The sequence below is a fragment of the Bos grunniens genome, chromosome 1 (assembly GCF_055505025.1).
Source record: "Bos grunniens cultivar Pamir isolate PY7600 chromosome 1, Bosgru_T2T1.0, whole genome shotgun sequence".
In the NCBI taxonomy this organism is placed as follows: domain Eukaryota; kingdom Metazoa; phylum Chordata; class Mammalia; order Artiodactyla; family Bovidae; genus Bos; species Bos grunniens.
This window is the reverse complement of record NC_141165.1, coordinates 3,344,324-3,365,916: the sequence shown is the minus strand read 5'-3', so window position 1 is coordinate 3,365,916 and position 21,593 is coordinate 3,344,324. Positions and strand designations below refer to the sequence as shown.

The window sequence follows — 21,593 nt, the reverse complement described above, 5'->3', positions numbered from 1 at the left end:
TCCTATACTGGCAGGCGGATTCCTTGCCACTGAGCCACCAGGGAAGCCCCATTCAGCTCTTCTTAAAATTTACTTGGAAGATGTCTCATTTCTCTATTTAAATAAAAAAAATGGGTTCAAACCTGACTTTCTCTCTTCATTTTGAAGATTCGAAAGCAAGTTAGAAAATCGTTTCCATACCTTTTAGTGTAGTTTGAGAGATGTAAATAAGTGATACATTTAAATTGTTTTTGGCCAGAACATCACAAATAGATGAAACTTCCAAATATACAGTTTCAAACTGTCCAGTAGCACGAGTTTCTCTGATAAAGCTCTTTATTTTCACTCATTATTAAAATGTCATCATTACCTCGAAGAGACAAATTGTTTATTCAAAAATATTTGCATGGTTCCTTAATACTGACAGTTACCTGTCATCACATTAGAGGTAAGCAATTTTGAAGTATGTTTTTCTAACAGAAGTTATGTTGGGCAACTGTTATTAGCAGAAGATATGGGGCAAACCCACAATAGATGTTCATGGCCCTAACATCTTTTTAACACCGGAATAAATATGGCATTAAGAAACTGTCATCTGCATGACCCTGTAACCGGGCACATGGAGCAGTTAATGGCAGGCAGCGGTCACTCCGTGGCCTTGTGGGGAGGGCCTCCCCCCTCAGCAGACCCGACAGGTGGTGGGAGGCCAGTGACACCAGGGCTGCCTGAGGCCACAATGCTGATCTACACACCACAAGGCAAAGCTTGGTTTCGCTTTCTTCTGCAGAAAGATGCAAATAAGCAGAAGCCCCACTCCTTTCTTCCTGTTCCTCTGATGCCCACTGTGTAGGCACCGTGCACACATGCACTCCATTTCTGAAAACACTGGCTCGGCTTTCAGGTTCGGCAGTAGCTTTTCTCTTAAGCTCATGTTTATTTCTTCAAGTATCATCTGAGACCGGGCGATTTCAGAAGAGTTACAGACAGAGACTTCTGGACCCTACGGCAGACTGTTCACGTTGCGGTTGTGAGGGGTCTGCCTGTGCACAGGCTCCTGGCGGTGCCTGTCTGGCATGCCTGTTAAGATCCACTGTTACCTGCAGACTCTGTGCCCTGTCTCCCTGACTTACTGCATCCCCAGTACTGGCAGTCAACGCCTGCTAAATGTCACTGTCATGGAGACCATAGTTTCTCCTCAGTCACCCTTCTTCCCTTATTATTGTCAGTATTTTGGTAAGAATATAAAGCAGACTAAAAGCACTGCCTCCACGGAGGTGATGTATTGTCAGAGGAAGACAGAAAAATCTTTACAGCAGAACGTGACAGATAAGTGAACTACTGACTGTGACAGAAGGTGATGGCTGCCGCGATCCGGGTGCGGGGGCCGTGAGGAGCGGGCACCGGCGGTCTGCGGGTGACGGGCCCAGGGCTCGCCGAGGGGACACGCGTGTCAGTGAGGACTCACAGGAGGGTGGGGAACCAGGCAAGTGGGTCTTACTCCTCTCACTGGCCACACCACCTGTTCATCCTTCCTTACAGGTTTCAACCAAGACGTCTGGGGAATTCTGGAACTTTGGATATTGCTGGTACACAGTGGGAGCTTGGCAGTTCTGGCTGAATTTATAAAAGTAGCATTTTGAAGAAGGAAACAATGTGGAGAAATGAACCAGAGGCTCCTCTTCAAAACGCGGACAATTGCCCAAGGAAATTAAGGAGCATTCCAAATCACAGGAAGACACTGAGGAACAGTCACTCAGGACATGTGAGAGCCTTATTCACACGGCAAACGCAGTCAGGCCCCCCAACAGCCCCCAGGCCTCTGCTGGGGCCCGGGAAGGGGGGGTTCTGGCACGGGTGGGTGGGGGTGCCGCTCCAAGGTCATGCGAGCAGCTCAGAACCCACCTGCAGCACAGAAACCAACTCATATCCCAGGATGGAGCCACGGAAGTGCTTGAACTGGGAAAAATAAACTGAAAAGTTCCCCATGATAAAATATTCTGTGGTTTTGTTTTGGATTTGTGTTCAAATTATTGAAATAAAACAGTAAATCGATTATGATTATGCAGTTAACTACTTGAGTGTATTGACTTCTATAAATTCAATACATTTAACGCTTTAAATCAGCTATAAGATGTCTGCGTGCTCACTTGTGCCCAACTCTTTGTGACCCTTTGGATTACAGCCCGCCAGGCTCCTCTGTCCAGGAGAAATTTCAGGCAAGACTACTGGAGTAGGCTTCCATTTCCTCCTCCAGGAGATTTTCGTGACCCAGGGATCAAACCCACGCCTCCTGCATTGCAGGAGGATTTTTTACCGCTGAGGCACTAGGGGAAGCCCAATAAGATGTTCACTGTTAATATACTTAAGGAGTAAATGGCGTATTTACTGTGGTTACGACTGTTTAGATTAAAAAGAATTATGCTCTTTTTTTCTAGTGTCAGTTTTAATTTCTATTGTGTCCTTTTGTTATACTTTGTGATTTATAACTTTCAATTTCTTTCAACTATAACATTAGGATGACAAAGAACTCAAAGTAGCACCTTTTCCTTCTGAACAAGGCACTCAATATACAAGAAGAAAAATAAGTGATTAGCTAGGTTCTCTGCACTTAGAACTGGAAACGACCTTTAGAGATTATAGGCTAGTTATGGTCTTGCCAGTCCACCTAGAATCTGACCTAAGGCTGCACGACGGGCCGGGCCTTCTCTGACTGTGTGAGGGCAGGTCAGCGGTGAGGCGGGGCGGCCACTGCCCCTTGCCCGTGGGGCAGGGCACAGGCACCTCCCTGCGACCTGCTATAACACTTTCACACTGTCCATTTGTGGCCTCACTGCCTTTCTAAGCTGACATGCATAGGATTAACAGCTTTGAAAGCTATTAAGAAGGTTTATAAATATTTATTTATAAAATAAATATGTCTCTGTAAAAGCCAAGATTTTGCCTTTACTTGTAAAACAGCAACTATAAAGCAGAGAACTGGTTTATAAATTTTGTTTCGTGTATTGTTAATGAGAACAGAATTAACCATGGATTTTAGTCTCTTCTTTACTTATTTGAGAAAAAGTAAATCACCATGATAATTGGTCTTTCAGTAAAGAAACTCTTTCCTCTAAAACATTCAGAGCACTCTTCACCACAGAGTTTCACAGCTCTCTTTGGCCACCCACAAAAAAAAAAAAAAATCAGTGAACTTTTCAAGAGTGACTTTAAAGATGTAAACAAACGTTGCTTACTTTGAGCAAATGTTGTTACGACAAGCCACACTTTAGCCAATAAATCTTGCAAAAATCACTGGAAAAAAGTACTTTTCACATCAACTTTTTACTTAAACATAAAACATTTACTTATGTTAAATAACAGCACAGAAGTTGAAACGTTATATAAATTAATGCCTAATAAACTACCACCAAATAGGATATCCTACACATGTGATGTATTTTAAAAAATTAGTGCCTGAAGATTCCATAAACAAAGAAAACTACAGACCAATTCCACTGATGAACATAGATGTAAAAATTCTCAACAAAATACAAGCAATTCAATTAACAATACATTATAAGGATCATACACCATGATTAGGTGGGATTTACCCCAGGAATGCAAGGATTTTTCAATATCTACAAATCAATTAGCATGATAACCGCATTAACAAACTGAAGAATAAAAACCATATGATGATCTTAATAGATACAGAAAAAGTTATTGATGAAATTTCAACATTTATGATAAAAAGTCTCTAAGAAGTGTGCACAGTGGGAACCTACGTCAACATAACGCAAGTCCTATATGCCAAACCCACGGCTGACATCACATGCAGTGGTGCAGGCTGAAAGCATTTCCTCTAAGATGACGCAAGTCCTGTACGCCAAACCCACGGCTGACACCACACTCAGTGGTGCAGGCTGAAAGCATTTCCTCTAAGATGACGCAAGTCCTGTATGCCAAACCCACGGCTGACACCACACTCAGTGGTGCAGGCTGAAAGCATTTCCTCTAAGATGATGCAAGTCCTGTATGCCAAACCCACGGCTGACACCACACGCAGTGGTGCAGGCTGAAAGCATTTCCTCTAAGATGACGCAAGTCCTGTATGCCAAACCCACGGCTGACACCACACTCAGTGGTGCAGGCTGAAAGCATTTCCTCTAAGATGACGCAAGTCCTGTACGCCAAACTCACGGCTGACACCACACGCAGTGGTGCAGGCTGAAAGCATTTCCTCTAAGATGACGCAAGTCCTGTACGCCAAACTCACGGCTGACACAACACGCAGTGGTGCAGGCTGAAAGCATTTCCTCTAAGATCAGGAACCAGGCAAGGATGTCCAGTTTTGCCACTTTTATTCAACATAATTTTGGAAGCGGCAAAATTCACTTATTGCTGCTAGCCACAGCAATACGAGGGGAAAAAAAGGAATCCAAATGGGAAAAGAAGTAAGACTGTCACTGTTTGCAGATGATATGATATTGTACATAGAAAATCCTAAAGACACTACCAGAGAACTACGAGCTCATCAATGAATCTGGTTAAGCTGCAGGACACAGAATTATGCTGCATTTCTATACACTAACAAGGAATGATCAAAAACAGAGATTAAGGAAACAATCCCTCTTAACGTCACATCAAAAAGAATAAAATACTAAGGAATAAACCTCCTTAAGGAGGCAGAAGACTTGTACTCTGAAAACTGTAAGACACCGATGAAAGAAGTCAAACTTGACAGAAACAGATGGAGAGATGCACCAATGCTTGGACTGTAAGAATCGATCTTTTCAAAACGACTGTACTACCCAATGCAGTCTATAGGCTCAGTGCAATCCCAACCAAATTACCAATGGCATTTGTCACAGAACTATAACCCCAAATTTAAAAAATTGTTATGGAAACAAAAAACCTCAAACACCCAAAGCAATCTTGAGAAAGAAAATGGAGCTGGAGGACTCAGGTTCTTTAAATTCCGAACATATTACAAAGCTGCAATAAGCAAAACAGCATGGTACTGGCACAAAACCAAATACATATCAGTGCAATAGGACAGAAAGTCCAGAGATAAACCCATACACCTGGGTCAACTAATCTATGACAAAGGAGACAAGAAGAGACAATAGAGAAAAGACAGTCTCTTTGATAAGCAGTGCTTGGAAAACTAGACCACCTGTAAAAATAAGTGAAATTAGGACATTCTCAATGCACAAAAATAAACTTAAAATGGATTAAAGACCTAAATGTAAGACTGAATACTATAAAACTCCTAGAGGAGAACATAGATAGAACACTCTGATGTAAATTACAGCAATATGTTTTTGGATCCATCTCCTAGAGTAATGGAAAGGAGAACAAAAATAAACAAACGGAACCTAATTAAACTTAAAAGCTTTTGCATAGCAAAGGGATGGAGAAGGCAATGGCACCCCACTCCAGTACTCTTGCCTGGAAAATCCCATGGACGGAGGAGCCTGGTGGGCTGCAGTCCATGGGGTCGCTGAGGGTTGGACACGACTGAGTGACTTCACTTTCACTTTTCACTTCCATGCAATGGAGAAGGAAATGGCAACCCACTCCAGTGTTCTTGCCTGGAGAATCCCAGGGATGGGGCAGCCTGGTGGGCTGCCATCTATGGGGTCACACAGGGTCAGACACGACTGAAGTGACTTAGCATAGCATAGCATAGCAAAGGGAACCACAAACAAAATAAATGACAATCTACAGAGTGAAAGAAAATATTTGCAAACAATGCAACCCATAAGGAATTAATCTCCAAAATATACAAACAGCTCACAGAGCTCAACATCAAAAGACTAAAAAACTCAATCAACAAATGGGCAGATCTAAATAGATATTTCTCCAAAGAAGGCAGCCAGAGAGCCAAGAGGCACACGAAAAGATGCTTGACACTGCTAAATGTCAGAGAAAAGCGTGTTAAAACTACAAGGAGGTATCACCTCACACAACTCAGAAGAGCCGTCATCAAAAAGTCTACAAATAATAAACTCTGGAGAGAGTATGGAGGAAAAGGAACCCTTCCACACTGTTCGTGGGAATGTAAATTGGTGTAGCCACTATAGAGAACAGCAGGAAGTTTCCTTAAAAAACTAAAAACAGAGCTACTGTGTGATTCAGCAATCCCACTCCTGGGCATACATTCGGAGAAAGCTGTAATCTGAAAAGAAATATATACTCCAATGTTCACAGCAGTACTCTGTATAAGAATCAAGACATGGAAACAACCTACACGTGTTCAAAGATGAATGTATAAAGAAGACGCGGAACACGTAACTACAGAGTAACACTCAGCCACAAAAAGCCCGAAATATGCCTCTCACAGCACCATGGATGGACCTACAGATGATCACACTGCATGACATAAGACACAGAAAGACAAACACGATATTGCTTATGTGTGCAATCTAAAACTTATACAAATGAACTTACTTACAAAGCACAGACTCACAGACATAGAAAACAAACCTATGGTTATCAAAGGAGAAAGGGAAGAGGAGTTGTTAGTTCAGTTCAGTTGCTCAGTCGTGTCCAACTCTTTGCAACCCCATGGACTACAGCACGCCAGGGCTCCCTGTCCGTCACCAACTCCCGGAGGTTGCTCAAACTCATGTCCATCGAGTCGGTGATGCCTTCCAACCATCTCATCCTCTGTTGCTCACTTCTCATCCTGCCTTCAATCTTTCCTAGCATCAGGGTCTTTTCAACTGGGTCAGTTCTTCACATCAGGTAACCAAAGTATTGGAGTTTTAGCTTCAGCATCTGTCCTTCCAATGAATATTCAGGACTGATCTCCTTTAGGATGGACTGGTTGGATCTCCTTGCAGTCCAAGGGACTCTCAAGAGTCTTCTCCAACACCACAGTTCAAAAGCATCAATTCTTCGGCACTCAGCTTTCTTTATAGACCAACTCTCACACCCATACATGACTACTGGAAAAACCATAGCTTTGACTAGACGGACCTTTGTCGGCAAATTAATGGCTCTGCTTTTTAGTATGCTGTCTAGGTTGGTCATAGCTTTTCTTCTAAGGAGCAAGTGTCTTTTAATTTCATGGCTGCAGTCACCATCTGCAGTGATTTTGGAGCCCAAAAATATAAAGTCAGTCACTGTTTTCATTGTTTCCCCATCTATTTGCCAGGAAGTGATAGGACTGGATGCCATGATCTTTGTTTTTTGAATGCTGAGCTTTAAGCCAGCTTTTTCATTCTCATCAAGAGGCTCTTCAGTTCTTCTTCACTTTCTGCATTAAGGGTGGTGTCATCTGCATATCTAAGGTTATTGATTCTTCTCCTGGAAATCTTGATTCCTGCTTATGCTTCATAAATCCTGTTATTTTGCATGATGTACTCTGCATATAAGTTAAATAAGCAGGGTGACAATATACAGCCTTGACGTACTCCTTTCCCAATTTGGAACCAGTCCATTGTTCCATATCTGGTTCTAACTGTTGCTTCCTGAACTGCATATAGGTTTCTCAAGAGGCAGGTCAGGTGGTCTGGTATTCCCATCTCTTTCAGAATTTTCCACAGTTTATTGTGATCCACACAGCCAAAGGCTTTGGCATAGTTAATAAAGCAGAAATAGATGTTTTTTTGTGGAACTCTTTCTTTTTCCATGATCCAGCGGATGTTGGCAATTTGATCTCTGGTTCCTTTGCCTTTTCTAAAACCAGCTTGAACATCTGGAAGTTCATGGTTCACATATTGCTGAAGCCTGGCTTGGAGAATTTTGAGCATTACTTGACTAGTGTGTGAGATGAGTGCAATTGTGCAGTAGTTTGAGCATTCTTTAGCATTGCCTTTCTTTGGGATTGGAATGAAAACTGACCTTTTCCAGTCCTGTGGCCACTGCTGAGTTTTCCAAATTTGCTGGCATATTGAGTGCAGCACCTTCACAGGATCATCATTCAGGATTTGGAATAGCTCAACTGGAATTCCATCACCTCCATTAGCTTTGTTCATAGTGATGCTTCCTAAGGCCCACTTGACTTCACATTCCAGGATGTCTGGCTCTAGGTGAATGATCACACCATCGTGATTATCTTGGTCATGAAGATTTTTTTGGACAGTTCTTCTGTGTATTCTTGCCACCTCTTCTTAATATCTTCTGCTTCTGTTAGGTCCATACCATTTCTGTCCTCTATCGAGCCCATCTTTTCATGAAATGTTCCCTGGTATCTCTAATTTTCTTGAAGAGATCTCTAGTCTTTCCCATTCTGTTGTTTTCCTCTATTTCTTTGCATTGATTGCTGAGGAAGGCTTTCTTATCTCTCCTTGCTATTCTTTGGAACTCTGCATTCAGATGCTCATATCTTTCCTTTTCTCCACTGCTTTTCACTTCTCTTCGTTTCACAGCTATTTGTAAGGCCTCCCCAGACAGCCATTTTGCTTTTTTGCATTTCTTTTCCATGGGGATGGTCTTGATCCCTGTCTCCTGTACAATGTCACGAACCTCATTCCATAGTTCATCAGGCACTCTATCTATCAGATCTAGGCCCTTAAATCTATTTCTCACTTCCACTGTATAATCATAAGGGATTTGATTTAGGTTATACCTGAATGGTCTAGTGGTTTTCCTTGCTTTCTTCAATTTAAGTCTGAATTTGGCAATAAGGAGTTCATGATCTGAGCCACAGTCTGCTCCCGGTCTTGTTTTTGCTGAGAGTATAGAGCTTCTCCATCTTTGGCAAAGAATATAATCAATCTGATTTCAGTGTTGACTATCTGGTGATGTCCATGTGTAGAGTCTTCTCTCGTGTTGTTGGAAGAGGGTGTTTGCTATCACCAGTCCGTTCTCTTGGCAAAATTCTATTAGCCTTTGCCCTGCTTTATTCTGTATTCCAAGGTCAAATTTGCCTGTTAACACACGTGTTTCTTGACTTCCTACTTTTGCAATCCAGTCCCCTATAATGAAAAGGACATCTTTTTGGGGTGTCAGTTCTAAAAGGTCTTGGAGGTCTTCATAGAACCGTTCAACTTCAGCTTCTTCAGTGTTACTGGTTGGGGCATAAACTTGGCTGCTGCTGCTGCTGCGTCGTTTCAGTCATGTCCGACTCTGTGCGACCCCATAGATGGCAGCCAACCAGGCTTCCCCTCCCTGGGATTCTCCAGGCAAGAACACTGGAGTGGGTTGCCATTTCCTTCTCCAATGCATGAAAGTGAAAAGTGAAAGTGAAGTCGCTCAGTCGTGTCCGACTCTAGCGACCCCATGAACTGCAGCCTACCAGGCTCCTCCATCCATGGGATTTTCTAGGCAAAAGTACTGGAGTGGGGTGCCACTTGGAAACGAACACAGATCATTCCGTCATTTTTGAGACTGCATCCAAGTACTGCATTTCGGACTCTTTTGTTGACCATGATGGCTACTCCATTTCTTCTGAGGGACTCCTGCCCACAGCAGTAGATATCATGGTCATCTGAGTTAAATCCACCCATTCCAGTCCATTTCAGTTCGCTGAATCCTAGATTGTCGACATTCACTCTTGCCATCTCCTGTTTGACCACTTCCAATTTGCCTTGATTCATGGACCTGACATTCCAGGTTACTATGCAATATTGCTCTTTACAGCATCAGACCTTGCTTCTATGACCAGTAACATCTGCAACTGGGTATTGTTTTTGCTTTGACTCCATCCCTTCGTTCTTTCTGGAGTTATTTCTCCACTGATCTCCAGTAGCATACTGGGCACCTACTGACCTGGGGAGTTCTTTCAGTATCCTATCATTTTGCCTTTTCAGTGTAGAGGTTTGAATAAATGGGTGTGTTTTCCTGGAGGTCTGAATAAATGAACGTGTTTTACCAAGGGGTGAGGAGCTCCTTTAAGAAGAGTTTTTGGCACTTCTGCCTGAGAGCAAGAGTCGTCTATGATAAGGGGTCTTAACCATCAGGCAGAGCCGTCAGGAGCTCAGCGTCTTTCTGGAGCTTCTCGCAGCCCCTAGGGCCCAGCCGTGTCTCAGGCAGGCCCGGGAGTTTCGCTGGCCTTCTGGCTCCACTAACCATCCAAGCTCCTTCCTCCCGTGGCGTCTGTGTTTGCTGTTCCCTTTCTTGGAGGCACCTTTCCCTGCTCTTTGGCTGCACAGTTCCTTCCTCTCCAACAGTTCTCACCTGAAATGGTACCTCCTGAGAGAGAGCCTTTAGACCAACCCACGGAGGTCTTCATCTAGTCAGATTCTTCCCCCTCTTGTCACTTTAAGGATGACATCCTATTCGCACCTTCTGTAACACGCAGCAAACTGAGCACTTTCTCTGCTTGCCTGTTATGGGAAGGGCTGCTGCTCTTTCCTTTCTCCGTCCACCTTCAATGTCGCCCGCAGCTGAGCAGTGCCCGTGCAGGGCGACACGCGGTGAAGATCTGCTGAATGAGACTCACAATACTTTTAGAAAACGAATCCAGAATTATTAAAGGCCCTAGGAAACCCTTAATAAGTTTAGAGAAACACATAATTCTGCTTTATGAAATGTCTGAACATAATAAATAACCAACTCAAATACTGGCTCAATAAAGATATTTTGATTACTCTTTTATAGATTTTTGAAAACCACTATTTACTCAGAAGTAAAACTTGAGGATTTTAAGGTTAGTCTATTTCAAAAAGTCTGTATTTCTGATTGAATGTGAAAACACAACTGAGGAATCACCAATACCTAAATATTAACTACAGTAAACATTCAGCTGGTTAAAATCTAGTGATAAAAAGAGCAATATAGAGTCATGTGTAGATACAAAGAAAAAAACACCCGCTTTTGGTCACTGAGAGAGAAAACACACAGAAATACGACTCTTCAAGAAAGGCAGATTTCAGGGAACGGCTTCAGCTCTTAGAGGGGAAAAAGGACGACAAAACCAGAAGTAACACATTCTTTCTATAACAAAATCACACAAAGAGTATCCTAGGAAATCTGAACAGAACCTTGGACAAGAACATTAGAAAAAGTAGATAAATGGACAATGTGCACTCTCAAAGAGTCAGTGTGTGTGGTTTTAGGTCCTTCCCCGTTCAGAGAAGAAGATATTATAATGGCATTGCCAGAGTGAAGCATCTTCTATCATCATCACCAGGCTTGAATCCACTTATCATTTCAATTCTGATATATGACATTTTAGTAAAATGACATTTGACATTAAAAAATAAAGTTGCATGTACAGTGAGGGTTTTGGAATTAAAAAAATAAAAATCTATTACCGGCATAAAATCTGAGTATTTGGATTTTATAATTTAAAAAGCAAAGTCTAACATAAATCCAAACAAAAGCCAAATCAGAACTGGCCAAGCCCAAGAACATTGTACACTATGTTTTATAGGAAGTTTTTGTGTACAAGAATGACAACAGAATTAAGTTATCTTATTTCTAGCAGTTTTCTCCCATAAACAGTAACAGTCACTGCTAAAAGAGATGCTTGCGAACTTACCGGAAATAATTTTTTGACAACATTCTAGTTTTCAAACGGCTGTCAAATTTTTACGGAATAATCTACAGTGTTAATCAATGTACTGTATTTCATCTGTAATAAGTCTTTGTGATAAGGTTAGCATTCAACATACAACACAAATAAGAGAGGACCAAAAAATGAAAATGACTTTGCTTATGTTTCCGTATTAGAATTTTATTTGCTGAAGGGTAAAAGCAGATTTGCAAAATTCACAGTTAACTTAAAACAATAGTTTTAAACCTTTTATTCCGAGCCTTTACTGCCTTCAGGAAGGAAAGAACATCTGGTTATTTAAGGAACACAATATGCTCACATTCTCTATGACTTTTGTTTCTAATTGGGTTTTTAAATTTTTTTTGGAATTTGAACAACTAGTTAGAACAATGTTTTTAATCCCTTCATATTTTTCAGACTGCCCTCCTTCCATCCCCCACTTCATTTAGTGGATTGCTTTTGGAAATCTGCTCAGTGATTCTAACATAACAAAAGACAGGAAACCACGCATCCAGAGTGTGGTCTGAAGAGCCAAGAACAGAAACCGCAGGGTAAGGGGAACGGAGGAGAGGGCGCTACAGACATCTGATGCCCAGTCTCTTCACACATTCGACCACACTGCAAGTAGTTCCTGGGTCACTTACAAACACCTCCGTTTCACTTACTACAGATGCACATAAACACCTACTACTATAAATAAAAGAATCTACATGAGAAGTATCAGTAACTAAGACTCTACCATTTTTAAGACTAATACAAGCTACATGTCTCCGGCAGGAAGGAGGCTGAAAGACCTGGCTGGGTTCTGCCCCTTGATCTGCTGCTGACAAGCTGCACGGCCTTGCATACGTCCTCAGCTCCACTCTCATCCTCAGCTCGCACACAGAAGGAGAAGGTGGTCAGACTTTCTTGGTTCTTTGCAGTTCTGGAATTCTCACAGTCTAAGTGAAATATACTGACTGGATTCTTTGTTGTGTCTGCTTTGTTCCATGGTATCTGAGGGTAGTAACAGGTTTTCAAATAATTCTCTGTCTGATAGCAAACTAAGGAACTAGATGTCCTTTAACTTTAGACTTAGGGTCTCTTCACTGTCTTGATAAAAATGGCAGCTGACAAATATACCACTGACCAGGGTTTCTGTGGAATGTGGATATGGTGAAGGGAGGTGAAAACAGGTGAGGTGAGATCCACCCAGACTAGAGTCAGCATTCAATTTACCACTGTTTTCTTAAGAGCAACCACTGCAGGACACAAGGCTAAAGCTGTCAAACGAGAGGATCATGAGGAGAGATAACTGATAAAAGATACAAGCAAATCGCTAACCTATGATTCAGCGATTACGCAAATCGCTAAACTAAGGTGCTGAGGGCACTCAAAGGGAAAACACCTGCTTATCTGAGCCTGGAAGGCCTTCCTGGAGAAGGGAGAGCAGATGCTCAGACTCTCAGGACGGGGTGAGCAGAAGCAGGGCCTGGAACCGCTCTAGCTGGTCTGCACGCCTGCAGGCAGCTTGGCCCGGGGAAAGCCACATGGCCTTAATCCCTCTGCACTGAAAAAGCAAGAGGAGAGATAACCCGCTCTGCCCAACACGGAGCTTGGAGTGAGGACCAAACCAAGCATGGCAAAGGGCTTGGAGGCGTGGAGGAGTATGAGCCCGTGGTTAGCTTCCAGGCCCCTCACCTCAGTCTGCTGGGATGAGATGGAGTTTCCCAGCAAGGCCTACACCTGATGGAGAACAAGAAACAGCCCAGTGTCTCGGGCCCTACTACCGTCTGTCCTCAACTGAGCAGTCTCCACTGGGACTGAGGGCTAGCGGGAGGACGAGGCGCTCCTCTGAAGGCTGACTATGAACCAGGGAGGCCCGGAGCTGCGTGTTCATTCCTGTCTTACTGTGTCTGTCAGCAGCGCTAAGCACAACGGCCTCGTGAAGCTGGGACATGGGGAGCAAACTCCCGCCCTTCAAACCTCTTCTTTGCACTAGCTTACAGAGATCTGCCTCTGTGTATATACTCACTCTGATTTAAGTGTTCCATTGCTGCTAATACACAGGAAACATCAAAAGCACTCTGATGTCTGGATTTTCAGAGGATGAGGTGGGGTACTAGCAACACCTGTTCCTCCTCTCTTTATTCCCTCCCAGGAGATCAGTCCTGGGTGTTCACTGGAAGGACTGATGCTGAAGCTGAAACTCCAATACTTCGGCCACCTCATGCGAAGAGTTGACTCATTGGAAAAGACCCTGATGCTGGGAGGGATTGGGGGTAGGAGGAGAAGGGGACGACAGAGGATGAGATGGCTGGATGGCATCACCAACTCGATGCACATGAGTTTGGGAGTTGGTGATGGACAGGGAGGCCTGCTGCTGCTACTGCTAAGTCGCTTCAGTTGTGTCCAACTCTGTGCGATCCCATAGATGGCAGCCCACCAGGCTCCCCCGTCCCTGGGATTCTCCAGGCAAGAACACTGGAGTGGGTTGCCATTTCCTTCTCCAATGCATGAAAGTGAAAAATGAAAGTGAAGTTGCTCAGTCGTGTCCGACTCTTAGCGACCCCATGGCCTGCAGCCTTCCAGGCTCCTCTGCCCATGGGATTTTCCAGGCAAGAGTACTGGAGTGGGTTGCCATTGCCTTCTCCAACAGGGAGGCCTGGCATGCTGCAATTCATGGGGTCACAAGCAGTCGGACACGACTGAGTGACTGAACTGAACTGAACTGTCCATGGCCTCCTCTATGAGTTCATAATTGACATGAGCTACATATCTGCTTGGGGAGTTTTAGAATATATGTGTAAAATTTTTTTTTTTTTCCACTTGTGTCTTCGATCTTATTATATCATTAGAAGTCAGTTCTTTATGGTCAAAGGCTGCTCTGCATGGGTGGGTTATCAGAAGCAAAGTAATTCAACACAAGAGAAGACCAAGACTCAGGAAGCGTGGATTTCACCAGATGACAGGATGTGTGGTAGGAGAGTCAAGACTTGAACCGGTGTCCGGATTCCTAGCTCAGGCTCCTGGTTAGACCCAGGACCCCGCCCTGCAACAGACCTCCAGTCGGCACCAGTGCCGAGTGACGTCAGTTATCATTTGACACGCACTGATAAAGTTGGTGGGCCAGCATTACATATGCTCAGCTCAACTCCCGCCTCGCTGGGCTGGCCAACTGAATCCCCCTTAAAATGTTGCGGCTGTCTTTATTTTCCCTCACAGACGTCACCACGCCGTGACTGGGTTCTCAAAAGCTTTTTCAACATGACCCCATGCCCAGCTTCTCATGTCTCAGAAATACCAGTTTAAGGTCCTAACTTTCGGATACTTACCTTGATTGTTTTTACTTGGTAAGACCCTGAATGTAAAAGTGAGGAATACTGTTTTTTAGATACCTTTTTATGCTATTTTTTTTTTTTTACTTAAACCTTACAGAAGAATTTAATGCTTGTAGAACTGGTTTCATTATTCTCTCTCTCTTCTTCTCTCTCTCTATGTGTGTGTGTATACACACACTCCGGGCCGTAGCTGCAGATCTAGCTCCCTGAGTAGGGACTGAACCCGAGCACCCTGCACTGCACTGCAGTCTTATCCACTGGGCCACAAGGGGAGCTCCGTCTACCACCTTCTTGAGCTCAAAAGCATTCTAGAATCACAGATTCTGCTAATAACACTGATTAGTTTAGTATTAGAATTCTGCAACTATAAGCGTAAATGGTTTCTAGGAAGGACAACCATAGCTAGGAAGAAACAAGATGGATGGTTTACGTAACAGATTCATTTCTCCTTTCAGTTAAACCAAACAAATCACACAAATGGATAATTCAAATGGCTATTTTAGCAGTTTCTGTCCCACTCTGTATGACTGATAATTCCCAGTGCTGAGCAGGCAGAATTTACCATAAGTCTGTAGATCAAAACTCAGATACCTCATTGACCAGCAACTTCATTCTTTACTCCTTTTATAGATATGCCACTAATCTTGGCTATTTCATATTAAAAATATATACTTCTACAGCCTACATACACATAAAAAATATGGGACTTTATGTTTTTCATAGTCTGACTCCTAAACCTTACCAGAAAAAAGATAAGCTACCTATGTATCAGAGAATTGATGGATTATGTTTCTGATACATAATGAAATTTTGTGCAGGAGAAATGATGTAAAAATTGTGCATTTCTGAGAATGCACATAGGCATTAACAGGCACATCAGAAATAGGCACAAGAAAAACAAAAATTTTAAACCAAGCTCAAAGGTTGAGGTCAACAACTGAGGCAAGGACAGAAATGTCTCAGAATCAGGATCACGGTGGACTCGGAGGCCCACATCGATCAGACAGCGCCCTGGCAGCGGACCCGCAGACAGACTGACTCAGAGACAGTTGCACTGCGGCCAGCAGGACTGCAGGGGCCCTGCCAGAGAGCCAAGGGCCGGGTTACCACCTGCCGCCCAGCACCGAGGCCTCCTGTCCCAGGCTGCCTCTCTCAGGCTCCATCCAGTATTTCTGTTTGGCTCTGAAGCATCAAGGAGTCACAGTTTTTTTTTTTTTTTAGATCACTTAATGTTCTTATTTTCAAGAAATATAACATTAGTTGTAAAAGAACCCACTTTTTCTCTGGAGTATAAAGAAAATTTTGGTGACTTAAGTGCAAAATTTAGATCTTTCCTTCATTAGGTTACTCTTAACCCACATAATAAATATACATTTATAATATGAAATAACTTAGTATTTCATTACATTATAAACTCTTAGAAAACGGGTGTTTTTTTTAGAGCTCTGATGTCTTGGTCTTCACATGATCCTCAAGGTTCTACTAGGGTCAGTTTTGGCTCCGTGTGGGAAGCTGATGGTCACCAAGTACACTTCCCAGCAGAAGCGGGTACTCAGCCACGTCCTGGGTTCCCAAGGGAGCAGGCAGGCAGGAGGCCCTTCTGAGTGACAACAGAGCACGATCCCACCTCTCAGCCAGCGTCCTCTAAGTCTGCCCCCTGAGCTGCTCGCCCACCAGGCACGGGAGTGTTGGCTTGCGACTCTAAGGCAAATTCTTTCAGCAGGTGATTCATCTGCCACTAAGCAAATTTTACATCACGAATCCTTAGAGTCATGAGGAGATGCCAATTTTTCATCCCACTTAACCCTGTGCACATCCCGCTTGGGAAGCTTACCTTCGGGTCCCGAAGGAACAGAGCCTTAAGAATCAGTGAGTGAACGTCCCCGATGAGTGGGTAATGCATCAGAAGGCCAAGACAGGTCTGGTAGTTACTGGAGATCACTAAATAGAAGGGAAAAAGTAACTGAGAAGCAATCCTGTTTCAGGTATCTGTACCAGTAAGAGAAACAAAATAACAACTTAGGTTCAAAGCAGGTAAATCAATAACTCAGCTCATTTGGATAAAGGGAAGCTGGAGAAGGGATCACTGCCCAGTGGCCTCCGGAGCTGCATGCTGTGCCACGCACACACTCCAGCATGCAGGCCCCAGCCTCAGGGCGGTGCTGGACGGAAGAAGCCGAGGTGTGTGCATGCAAACGCGCCATTTTTATGGCTGTATTTAAATGTCTCTACTTCGCTGCTTGGAAATAAGGAGCAAAAATCTCACGAATGGAAAGGACCAGTTTAAAATTCTCATAAAGTATTATTTACCACGATTATTATACTTCGCAACTTATATATATTCCATTTATTTTCTGTATATATAGATATTACACAGTTCAAAATTAAAGAGAATATAATTTCTTCAAATTATTTGTTTTTCTAAAGGTAACAAGGGATTTAGCAAAGATATCTATGCAGCATTTTCTTGCAGGAAAAGTGTCAAAATCATCACGGAGAAGCCTAACTATGTTCCTTAGACCGACATTTAGGCTTTTTCCCCACATCAAGCTAATCATGGCCGTGGTTATTAGGCAGCCTTTTCCGCCAGTCTATGTAAGCTGCTCCGTTCCTTGGCCACCCATCTGCCACTGCTGCTACCGCTGTGCCCGTCGGCGACGCTGGTTTCGGGAGCCAGGCTGACGGCCTCCGCAGCACGACTATGAACAAACTTTACAGCTGCAACTTCCTGTGGTTGCAACTGAATCCTTTTTATTAATCAGCATGGTTAGTTGAAAAATATTCCACAAGAAAACAACTGTAATTCACCAGAAACAATACAAGTCACAAAACGATGTTTTATGATCAGAAATACCCTGGGTTCCTAGACTTCCTTTTCTCCTTCTTCTGTGGGAAACATCATTCCTTGCGACAGCTTCCCACCCCTCCCTCGTTCCATGAACATTACGGAGAAAGGAGACAGGACCAGGCAAAATGAATAATTATAATCTATGGAAGGAGCCACTTTATCATCTTCATTTCCATCGCTGATCTGACAGCTTGTAATTTCATGCATCTGCTTTCATTTGTAAAGTACTCACTTATCCGACCCTTTCTGTGTCTGCTCAGACTCTTCTTTCCTTAGTTGTTCATTTTATCATGTTCATACTCAGTTACCTGTTGTCTTTTTTACTGTAGAATTAAAAAACCTAGGATATTCAGAACAGTATAACATTTTCATGTATAGTTTTCTTTGTGATCAAACAAATCAATAAAACTTGGATAATCGATTCGTTTTACAACTCATATATTTTCCCAAATGCTATGATTCTATGTTAGTCACTGGCCCTAGAAGAATCATTGTGTGTTTTGTGAGACAGGCAGGAGAGCTTAATGGAAATGGTTCTGGGCTCAGGATTCAAAGACGGGGCTCTCCTCCTGGGACTCCACTTGAAGACCTCCCGTAACGCTGCCTGGAGAGTAAGTGACATGATCTAAGGGACTGATTTACAGCAGCTGCTCAAAACTGGTTGGGAGCAACCTCTCTGAGCTCAAGTTTAGTCATTTAGAAAACAACTTTCTGACTTAAAAGAAATTTACCTGCCTACCTCACTCATTCCAACAGTCATCTATTGACTACCTCATCCATGACTGGCCCTATGTTGGGAGGGTAAGCAGAGAGGAACAAAACGCCATCCTCCCCCTGAAGAAAGCAAAAGCACAGCAGGGCTGATGCCTAACACAGGGAGCTGTGACTGCCGTCACCTCTAAGGCAAGACTGGCCTGCGGACACCTTCTTCATTAGGCGCTATCCCAAAAACCTCACCTACATATGTGATTCCCACGGCAGTCTAACGACAAGGATACAGTTATTATCCCTGTCTACACAGCCATGAAATTAAAAGATGCTTACTCCCTGGAAGGAAAGTTATGACCAACCTAGATAGCATATTCAAAAGCAGAGACATTACTTTACCAACAAAGGTCTGTCTAGTCAAGGCTATGGCTTTTCCAGTGGTCATGTATGGATGGGAGAGTTGGACTGTGAAGAAGGCTGAGGGCCGAAGAATTGATGCTTTTCAACTGTGGTGTTGGAGAAGACTCTTGAGAGTCCCGTGGACTGCAAGGAGATCCAACCAGTCCATTCTGAAGGAGATCAGCCCTGGGATTTTTTTGGAAGGAATGATGCTAAAGCTGAAACTCCAGTACTTTGGCCACCTCATGCGAAGAGTTGACTCATTGGAAAAGACCGTGATGCTGGGAGGGATTGGGGGCAGGAGGAGAAGGGGACGACAGAGGATGAGATGGCTGGATGGCATCACTGACTCGATGGACGTGAGTCTGAGTGAACTCCGGGAGTTGGTGATGGACAGGGAGGCCTGGTGTGCTGCGATTCATGGGGTCACAAAGAGTGGGACACGACTGAGTGACTGAACTGAACTGAACTGAAGGGATGAGGAAACTGATCCTTGGAGATGTTAAATCACCTGTCTGGATCACAGGGTGATTTGGTGCTGAACCAAGATTGCAATTCAGAAGTCTAGTGGAAGACTCGGGTTTTACTTTGAAAGGCCATTGTTTTGAAAATCAAACAACACAACCGATGCAAATAATCACTGAAAACAGAAAAGTCAACTAATATTAGTACTCTTGTGTGCTGTGCTGTGCTTAGTCGCTCAGTCACGTCCATCTCTTTGCGAACCTATGGTCTGTAGCCCACCAGGCTTCTCTCTTTACGGGATTCTCCAGGCAAAAATACTAGAGTGGGTAGTCTTTCCCTTCTCTAGGGGATCTTTCCAACCCAGGGATCGAACCCAGGTCTCCCTCATTGCAGGCAGATTCTTTATCGTCTGAGCCACCAGGGAAGCCCAAGAATACTGGAGCGGGTAGTCTATCCTTTGTCCATGGGATCTTCCCAACCCAGGAATTAAATTGGGGTCTCCTGCATTGCAGGCAGATTCTTTACCAGTTGAGCTACCAGGGAAGCCCACAGTAAGTGTAAATAGCTTGGAAGATCCGCATAACCCAGTCTCTAAAGCATCTTGACACAGGCACTTGTTTGGAGGAACCAGGGCAACAGTCCTATGTTATTACAACTTGAGAAAACTTGAAACTATGAGAAATTATACGTTTTACAAATACAAATACATAAAATAAGGATGGTAAATAATGTATTAACATTCTTCTTGCATAACAAATGAGGGCACAAAGGCTCTTCCTCCCATTTCTCCCATCCATCCACCTATCCATCCGTCCACTGAATGTAACGAATGCTACCTCAGCAGTTACTAACTCCCGGGCCAGGCAGCAGCACTAGGGACATGGTGGAGAATGAGTCTGAATTCTGAAAGGTGGCAGAACATGCTACCCTGAAGTATGGCTGTAGGTATTTCAGGACGTGCCACCCCACAGTAGGCCACTCTGGGATACTGATTATTTTGAGCTATAGGCACTTGGAATCAGCAAGCGCAGGGAGAGGCTTTCTCTGAACTCCCCTTACCGTTAACTCCCATAAATGCTAGAAAAGGAACTCAGCTGTCACAAGTCCATCCAGACAAACTCTGTCACAAAGATACTTTCCATTTATTCTTCTCAGGGTCAATTCATCTGTCCTAAAATTCATTTCAGTTCAGTTGCTCAGTCGTGTCCGACTCTTTGCGACCCCACCAGGCCTCCCTGTCCATCACCAACTTCCAGAGTTCACTCAAACTCACGTCCATTGAGTCGGTGATGCCATCCAGCCATCTCATCCTCTGTCGTCCCCTTCTCCTCCTGCCCCCAATCCCTCCCAGCATCAGTCTTTTCCAATGAGTCAACTCTTCGAATCAGGTGGCCAAAGTATTGGAGTTTCAGCTTTAGCATCATTCCTTCCAAAGAACACCCAGGACTGATCTTTAGAATGGACTGGTTGGATCTTCTTGTAGTCCAAGGGACTCTCAAGAGTATTCTCCAACACCACAGTTCAAAAGCATCAATTCTTTGGTGCTCAGCTTTCTTCACAGTCCAACTCTCACATCCATACATGACCACTGGAAAAACTATAATTCATTTACTCTCCCCTAAGAAGCTACACTCCCCTCTCCTGTCTCTATTAAGTTGATATTTAATCCTGAAATCCAAAGCCATCTCTTTGAGGGTCGCTGATTATCCCCCGGGTATCTCCCATATACACGTGACATGTATGTGTTAATCAACTTTCTTGTCTATCTTTTGTTAACTTTTGTTAAAAGAATCCCAGAGTAAAACCTAAACGGGCAGAGGTTAAGTTTCCCCTCCCTCCTGTCCCCTGCTTTCAGATAATGACATCTCCAATTTACTAATGAAAACTTGTATTTCCAGAGCATTTTTCATTTGTAATTATGTCCCAGAACTGTTGAATAACTGAGGCCAATTTAGCATATGTAAAAGAGAAAAATGCAAGTTTTTAACAAGAATAATAGAAATCTGATAGAATGAAATTTTAGTTTTGATCTTTATAGTAAACTTTTCCTGAACCTGAAAAACTCATCCACCACACTGTTCCTTCTCCAGTGTTAATTCAACCAGAGCAGGACAATGACACAAGCAAAAGACTGAAAAAAAAAAAAAAAAGATTAAACTTTGCTATGTACCTGCAATTGCAACTAAGGATGTATGTGCTTTACTGAGATGATCATATTCTTCGACTTATGAATGTGGTATATATTGCATGGATTGATTTGCAGATATTGGAAAATCCTTGTATCCCTGGGATAAGTCCTTTTTGATCATGGGGCATGGTCCTTGTAACGCACGTTAGATTGGCCTGCCAGGGCTCTGTTGCACTCTTGCCTCTGTGTTCATCAGTGATATTGGCCTGTAATTTTTTGGCGGGATCTTCCTCTGGTTCTGGTATCAAGGTGAGGGTG

General features: G+C 43.4%; 1 protein-coding gene across 11 annotated transcripts in view; it reads right to left on the bottom strand.

Moving 5' to 3' along the window:
* TBC1D5 (TBC1 domain family member 5) overlaps positions 1–21,593 on the bottom strand; it is a 595,415-nt gene that overhangs the window by 129,820 nt on the left and 444,002 nt on the right. For all 11 annotated transcript variants that reach the window (XM_086386662.1, XM_086381937.1, XM_086380405.1 and 8 more), the window contains one exon: positions 16,562–16,668. In XM_086386662.1, the coding sequence (XP_086242788.1) occupies positions 16,562–16,668 (107 nt within the window). The remainder of the gene's footprint in view (positions 1–16,561; positions 16,669–21,593) is intronic.